This window comes from Pyxicephalus adspersus, chromosome 7 (genome assembly GCF_032062135.1).
Source record: "Pyxicephalus adspersus chromosome 7, UCB_Pads_2.0, whole genome shotgun sequence".
Lineage (NCBI taxonomy): Eukaryota > Metazoa > Chordata > Amphibia > Anura > Pyxicephalidae > Pyxicephalus > Pyxicephalus adspersus.
In genome coordinates, this window is record NC_092864.1 from 53395217 (window position 1) to 53403660 (window position 8444).

Sequence of the window (8444 nt, forward strand, 5' to 3'; positions counted from 1 at the left end):
CCAACCTTTCAAGCTCACGGACCACTAAATTTATAATTTTAAATCCTGGACCATTAATATGATTTTTTTTTAAAAGATAACATTTGTAAAATTATGATCTTCCTAATGGTGCCTGACAAGGACAGTGGAGGCTCTGATTCATTGATCAGTTAAGTGAAGTATTACTATTGTTACAATTATCATTAGTTGCATTATCTTTGGTATTTCCAGAAATATAAAATATTTGTTTGGTTTTTCTCCCTCATTATGGGTTTATTTAATTAGAATCTAAGACCAAACAAGAAATGATAGTTAAAAAACCAAACTATTTGATGTCATTCAACATAACAGTTAAAGAAAATACACAGCTAAGGTCATACTTACCTAAAAGATCATCTGAGAGAATACCATATTAAAACAATCAGATGAGATTCGGTATCTATGGAGCGGGGTGACTGTTGTGATGTTGGAAACAATACTGAAGCTTACAGCTCGGTAACGGTTGCCTCATACAACTTAAAGTGGAACTAATCCGAAAAAAAAAAATTACACTTAAGGTCCCTCGCCATCCTGGAATTCCTCTTTGTCCCGCGCTGAGGAAGCACCAGTGGCCACCATCTTCTTCATTCTTCACTTCCTTCTTTTTCCTCGGTCTTCTTAGCAAGTCACCTGATCTCGCACTGTGCAGGCCTGAGATTGGGTGACATAGCCCGCTGTAAAGGGGAAAGAAAAGAGAGAGAGCAGATCTCACTATAATAAAAAATTAAATAGCATTTTCCCTGTACAAGTAATCCCTGGGTTAAGGACATCCAACATACTGACTCCTAGATACAGGGCTTCCCTGTTGCTCCTGTGCAGGACGGAGGCTTGGAGGGGTTGGTTTGCATGACTTGTAACTCTTTAATGACCAAGACAAACTCTGAAGTTGTTTTTGCATATCAAAGCACAGCTCTAGTTGTTTCTTGTTGCATATCAAAGCACACCTCTAGAAGGTAATGAATGTCTGGTCTCCATAAAGTTTTTTTTTTTTTTTTTTGCTTTGTGAGGATTTTATACAGTTACTGACAGCACGCTGCCTAATAATATGTCGAGACAATTTTCTGTCCTAATTGCATTTATTAATAATGTACCTGTTCTGACTTACATACAAATTCAACTTAGGAACAAACCTACAGTCCCTATCTTGTATGTAACCCGGGGACTACCTGTACATATAAAGGTTGTCTACCCTTTTATGTAAAGTTAAAATATTGAGTTTAGCTACGCTTTAAGACTACACTGACGTCACGCTGCGCCTCCCTTGTTTTTCCATCCCTAGTACAGTTTGTAAATTTAATGCAATATAAAGGCTAAAATGGTCATTCAGAATATACGATTTTTTTAGAATTTTATTTTTGTTTTATTAATGATAAAACATAAAAATTGCCAAAAACCTCCAATTTTTTCTGTGGACCACCAATTTTCTCATGGAGCACTGCTTGGTGACCTCAAATCAGTAGACCCACTGATACAGTAGGAAACTATTTATCTAGATCCTAGTGCAAGCCTGTGCATATAGGGAGGTCACCCGTAAACTTGACAAACCATATTTACCTGGATTATAACAAGCCTGTTACTATCAGGAGCTCCCACCCCAAATAAGCTAGAAGTGGCAGATTTATTAAGAACAAGTCTCTGAATATCAAAGACCCCAGTAAACTATATCTGACCTATTTATGTAAATTAGAACAAGCCCAAAGACCCCAGTAAACCATACCTAACCTATTTATGTAAATTGGAACATACCTGTGCTTATCAGGAGACCACCAAAATAATCAAAAGTAACCTTTTTACCTAGAACAAGCCCCATAATATCAGGAGAACCCCCATTAAACTAGAATTGACTTATCCAGTTTATTTAGATTATAATGAGCAATTTAAAGATCCAGATACCTCTTTATTAAACTACAGTGGTGCCTCAAAGTTTGTAAATCCTTTACTTTTTTTAATGTGATTTAAAGCATCATCTGAATTTCAAACAAGTCATAAAAGTACATAAAGAATATATGTAATCATGAAGTCATGAAGAAGTAATGTAATTATTGAAAAAAAAATTCCAAAAACTTATGTGTGTGGCAAAAGTAAGTGAATCCTTAGGATCATCATATAATATGAGGGTAAAGTCAGAATCTGGTGTCATTGGGAAGAGACCCTGTTTTATGTAAAGAATGGGAATTGTGCTAAGCCATTTGTGAAAATCTGTCATGGCTCCAACAAAGGAGATGTCTGATGTCCTCAGAAAAAAAGAGTTGTTGCTGATTTTGTTTTAAATATTAAAAATCAATAAATGTCATTGTAGCTTTGATCATAATTATAACCCTTTTTGTATATACTTTTTTTATGTTTTATATGAATAGTCCCAGTTTCATGTCAGCTCAAAGCATGGGATTCAGTATGGCTACTTGGCATACATACTGGGTGAAAGAACTACCAAGCGATTCGGGCCAAACAGTAAGATCATCACAGTTGATGGAAACTTGGCTTCTGGCAAAGGGAAAGTTGCAAAAGATCTAGCAGAAAGGCTTGGTAAGATACATTGTTGTTATTTAAAATGTAATGCCATCCTTCTAATATTATTACATTTTGCAGGTTCCATTCCAAACACATTAATTCCATCTAAATATGAGAATTCAATTTGTGGAATAAGTATTCCCATTACTAGAAGGCCACTAGGCTACTAGAAGGTGTGACTGCTGCAGCATGTTTTGGTGCATCCTCTACACTCCAATGCCAGGCCATTTTTAAAAGGCCACAATTAGTTACTGAACCTTTTAAAAAATGTAAAATTGAAAGTGTTCAGGTATGTTAAAGTTTATACATACACCCTAACCTGACCTAATTTTTTTCATTAGATCCATCTCCAGGCTCCTGTCTTTTCTTCCTGGGACCCATTAAAATGGGCCGAAATGACCGTGTACATTTTTCAGTATTGATCTGTGGTATGGCACAGGTTATTGCATTTTATATGACTGCTATTTTTTGTCTGGTGTCAGTTGTTTATATGAGGTATCTCTTAATAAGTACCTATTTTGTTAGTGAAGATAAACAGTTTTTAAGATAAAACACCAATTTTTTGCCACTCACATTTACATCCTCTCTCCTTTATTTTCTCCTCTGTTACCTCCCACCCTTTTACATTTAATTTCCATCCTTGTTTACCTTGAAATGTTCAGGGAAATAGTTCAACTTGCAGTGTAAACCATGCTATAAGCATGAATACAGATGTCCCTACATTGATAGGGACTTTGTTAAGCTACTGTGTGCTTTTGTCAACTTTGAAACATTTTTAATTTTGTTTACTCTGTAAATCATTTATATGCCTTGTGGTATGCTATTTGCACAGTTATTTATAAAAATATTTTAAGATGTCAATTTCAAATGTCCAATACAACCTGTGTTTTTGGGTTGTGCAGCGTATGCTGTCTTGTACCTAGCAAAAGAGGTACAGCCCATTAGAAACATTCAGATTGATGAAGGTTTACAAGTCAACCTGATGATTGAATGCTGATATTGGTTATTGAGCTTTTAGATTTGTGTCATGTCTTTTGTTCCTTCGCAGGTATGAAATATTTTCCAGAAGCTGACCAGCTTTATATAGACAAGTGTACCTATAATGAAAATTTACCCCCCATAAAATACTCTGGTCTATGCAGCCTGGAGAAGTTTTATGAGGACCCAAAGAGCCCTGATGGAAATTCGTACCGCCTACAGAACTGGATGTTTTCGGTGCGCATGATGCAGTACGCAGATGTTCTGGAACATCTACTGAGTACAGGTATAATAATTATTAACATATATTCTGGAAAAAGAGTAAGTGTTGAATTCCAAAGTCATGCAATTTAAACCATGAGCAAGAAGGCCCCTTTAAAATTTAGAAAATCATCCTTGTTGAGCTTTAATCAGTTGTTGATGGTAGAATGATTTATTATGGGGTTTACTTTACCGTGCCTGCTATCTCCAGTGACGGCTGCTTTCCTCCAGACCCTATACAGGGGTCAAAGGGAAAGAAAGTGAGGTTGAAATCTATTCAAGCCGATAACAGAAAAGGTTTTCATAAATTCTGGTTAATCTTTAGATTTTTTTTTGCATCTCATGTTAAAATGTGGAGGGGTATAGGTTTTTAAGGTTTGTGTTGCTTTAACTTCCACTAACTATATGACTTTGGCTGCACTTATGAATTTTTCTCTTTCCTTTTCAATGTGCTTTGCAATAAACTGTGTAAATTGTCCAAGTATGTCATAACTCACATTTTACCAGTATGTGCTATACTAGATATGGGGGTTATGCAGAATATTTATTTTAGACATTTATTGCTGCCACAGTAAAAGTTTCTGCTGAGCAGAACTGTTTGCAGAACGTCAGGTCAGAATACCAGGTCAGTAGACCTCCTGGCGGCTGCGTTTTCTTAGCCCGTCCTTCAATACCCAAAAAATTACAGGCAGTCTGGAGTACCAACTGGATTAACAAATGTGATGGAGTGTCTAAAGGGGTGCTAATCACATCCGCATTCAGTGCAAATAGTATTTCCTGCCCATAAGAAAATCTGTGGGTTTTTTAACAATATTTAAAAATAGGCAAATAACATTGACAACAAATTGTGAGCAAATAAGGAAAAATATTCCAAGGGAGAAAAATCAATGTATGGTACTCACAAAATCTATTTAGACTTTTCAATACAGATAACCTGGTCGTAACAGATGGATGAACACTTAGAATGTGCCTAAACTCTATAGACTGAAGTCTCTGAAACATGCTCCTGAGTACTAACTTGATCATAACTTGCCAGGGTTGCCAAAATCTTAGTGAACAATTTCAGGTTCTGCTGCAACAATGAAATTATTCTCTTGCAAGTGATTGAATATTTCTTGCAAAGTGAATTTTCATCACATTTACTAAGCTAAGTGCATCTAAGCTATCTCTTGCAAGGTGATAATTTACTTTGCTAGGTTAACAGCATACATAGCTTTACTAATTCAACCTTTGTCTGGGGTTCTGATTTCCCTGTTCCTATCACACGCTACCCAATATACAGTTGCATGAGTGTTGGCTACTCAGTGCCTGACCTCCAGCAAAAAATGTTTGTTATAGATTTTAATTATATAGGTTTTTATTATTGTTTACCTTGTGGATCTCGCAAAACCCAGCTCTCTAGGGAAGCCCAAAAGGTGTTCTAACATTTTTAACACCAAATCCAAAACATTTGGCTATAAACACATCTTAAAGGATAAAAAGACATGCCAATACAAGCTGTGTTTTCTCATTTTAATGTATGTTTTTAAGTTAAAGCTGAGCAAACCCCAAATTAAATCCCTAAAGTCAAATTGATAATTCCCTTAACAAGTTTATCTGGTGCTTACACTTTCTTTACTTTTGGTTGTCCATGAAAGGACATTTTTACATGAAGCCAGTCCCTTGTATTTTTTTTTTGAATAATCACAGAATAATATAATTACAACAGCATAATTCAGTACAAATAACTGGAATGTTTTTGTTTTGTAAGGCCAGGGAGTGGTTATGGAACGGTCTGCCTACAGTGACTTTGTTTTCCTGGAAGCTATGTTGAAGAATGGATACATTCGCCCAGAATGTAAGTAAACATGTCATTGTATAATTTACCAAGGATTTGTGTTTTTTTTTTTTTTTTTTTTTAAAAAAAAATAAAAATTGTAAAACTTAAATTACTTTTCAAGAGGTTTCTGTTCTTAGAATGGTTGTTTTTTGGTTTTGGACCAGGAAGATAAATATCTAGCATTACAAAGATAGCATTAAAATAACCTGGTGGAAGATTTAACTCTTTTCTGTTCATTGTAAAAGTTATGGGTGTATAAAAACTTTAAAGTAGACCTTTAGGAAGTGGTGTGCACATCTTCTTTGCCATAACGTCCCCCTTATGTAGGATCTGTGAGTTGCATTAAAAAGATTCAGGATGTAACAAACAAAAGTGTGCTGACAAGGATGTAACAACAGTAAGTGTGCTGGCAGGTGATAAACAGTAAGTAGAGCAAGGCCATTTATTCAGGGGGATTATGTCTGGGTCATAGAGCTGTATTTAAAAAAAAAACATCACCCTTCAATTTGGCTTTTGGCCAATTCACCGCCCTTTAAATCCTCATGCTTTGCTCATTGTAATGTTTATTAAAACTTATTCTGCCACCTAGTGACCAATTATCAAAAGAGCACATCAGTCACAATTGTAAAATGCTGTATCTTTTTAATGAATAAACTGCCAAATGTAGATCAAATTGACAAGGGAATAATTTGTAATTGTACCCTATAGTATAAAAGGAGGATTTTACTATGTATCTGTGTCTTTCCTTTCGGTTTTAGGTGTGGATCATTATAATGAGATAAAAAATGTAAGCATTGATGAGTTCCTGCCTCCACATGTAGCTATATATCTGGATGTCCCAGCTGCTGATGTGTACAAGAAGATCCAGGAGAGAGGAAATGTAATTATATACATTAAAAAAAAAAAAAAAAGTTTATGGTATCAATTTTTTTTATTTACAGCCTATTTATATAGAGAGAATATGTGCACGGACTCATTCTTTTTGCTTCTGGCTTTGTTACTACCTATTGACACTATTTTGTTTTTAGGCTAATGAAAAGAAAGTTGCTCTGCCATACCTTCAGAGTATTGAAGATGCATACAAAACATCTTTCCTTCCCAAGATAAGGTGACAATATCAGATTTTTACAGATTGTTTTGTCATTTTTTTGTGTGCGTTTTCCCCCCCACAAAGGTCCCTTACAGACTTTGGCCGAAATGACCGTGTACATTTTTCAGTGTTCAGATAAAACACCAATTTTAAAAAACAATAGCTTCATAACCTAATAAATAACTGCTTGTAAAAAAAAATCACAACTGGCAGTGGATCTCAAGATTTGGATGAATTTAGAGGGAGAACCATTGTTCTTAACTCCTCCCAATCAGCTTCGCTCCTTCATATTTTTATTAAGCTGCAGCTTAAAATTGAAAATCTAACTGATGTAAGCAAAACAAATCCCTCTTTTTTTCAATCACATATTTGTCTAAATGCTTTTAAACTATGGACTAAAATTCTTATTTTATTGTAGTGAGACAACAGAGGTTTTACAGTATTCTGGCGGTGATGCAGTGAATGTGGAGCAGGTAAGGAAATATAAATCTTCTATTGGTAATATATAGTTCTTAATACAAAAAAAAATTTATATGACTTTTTTTTTTCTTATATTCTGTCCTGTGTAACATAAAATGTAAAATATTTTTTAAGTACTCTGTGGTGCCAAATGTTGTGGTACTATAAAAAAATATTACACAATAATAATGTAGAATATCAAACAGTCTTATTTTATCTTTGTAAAGCTTGATAAAATCCAGTTATAAATCAAAACAAACATTTTATAATTCAAGATTAAATAAAAATAAACAGCATCTAGCACATCTTTAGATGAGGCCACAACACTCTAGAGGCAAGAGAGAGAGGAGCAGCCAGTGCTACTACAGCCTGTAGGCCCATATCCCCATACTTTTCCTATGACCCACACAATGGTAGCTCCAACCAAAGTTAGGTTTTTAACATGCAATGCACACTATGTTCCTTATAGTACTTACAAAATCACCACAGCAGCTCCTCTGCAGCCCTGAAACATTTACAAATAAACAACAGCCATAATAGGAAAGGGGGATTAGTGACCAACATTGCTGCAGCCTGCCCTCAGTTATGGGGGCTCATGGGGATGATGGTTACAGAGAACTTAACCAGAATGAGATTTGTGTATGATTTTTTTCCCCGCTTTCTAAAGCTAACCATTACCCTAGTAACTTGAGCCTAAGTCACTTCTGTTTTCGTAGCAAGAGGAACAAGAGTATTTACAGTCTTGAAATGTTGTGCTCTGCCAATAATCTCTATGTTCTTTGTGTACCTTTCAGGTTGCTGAGGACCTTGAGTACATTAAGATTACTAAAGGTCCATGGTTAGAGCAAACAGACATCTCCTTCCATCATTTACGTATGCTGTAAGTGTCGCCTAGTTTTGTTTTGGTAATGACTACTAGAGAATGTCTAGAGAATGTGTTTTACTTTCCTGCAAATAAATTGCAGATATGACCCAAAACTATTTTATTTAACAGCTAGGTATGACATTGTGGAACCTAACAAAATGTAAATGACATTTTTCTAATTATTGGCACATTTGTTGTTAAAACCAAGTAGAGAAAAAAATGAAGGAACCACCTAACATTTAGGAAAGATAATGGCCTTACCTGGTAATAGATTACAATGTAATCTGCTTTTAAATGGTTTTTACAGTACAAAAACACCACACAACATGAATTAAAAATAAAAGAACATTTTTAATTTTATATTTTATTTTAAGATTACATTGTTGTCTATTATTTCATTATTTTTTAAAATTAATATTTATAATTATGTATTATAATATAAT

The 8444-nt window shown here is 34.8% G+C and overlaps 1 protein-coding gene across 2 annotated transcripts in view; it reads left to right on the top strand.

The window, feature by feature from the left end:
- NDUFA10 (NADH:ubiquinone oxidoreductase subunit A10) overlaps nucleotides 1–8444 on the top strand; it is an 11754-nt gene that overhangs the window by 735 nt on the left and 2575 nt on the right. The window contains exons 2-8 of one of the 2 annotated variants that reach the window (XM_072418476.1): nucleotides 2376–2544; nucleotides 3578–3793; nucleotides 5519–5605; nucleotides 6346–6467; nucleotides 6616–6695; nucleotides 7096–7150; nucleotides 7931–8016. In XM_072418476.1, the coding sequence (XP_072274577.1) occupies nucleotides 2376–2544; nucleotides 3578–3793; nucleotides 5519–5605; nucleotides 6346–6467; nucleotides 6616–6695; nucleotides 7096–7150; nucleotides 7931–8016 (815 nt within the window). The remainder of the gene's footprint in view (nucleotides 1–2375; nucleotides 2545–3577; nucleotides 3794–5518; nucleotides 5606–6345; nucleotides 6468–6615; nucleotides 6696–7095; nucleotides 7151–7930; nucleotides 8017–8444) is intronic. The other variant, XM_072418477.1, reaches the window with a different exon arrangement.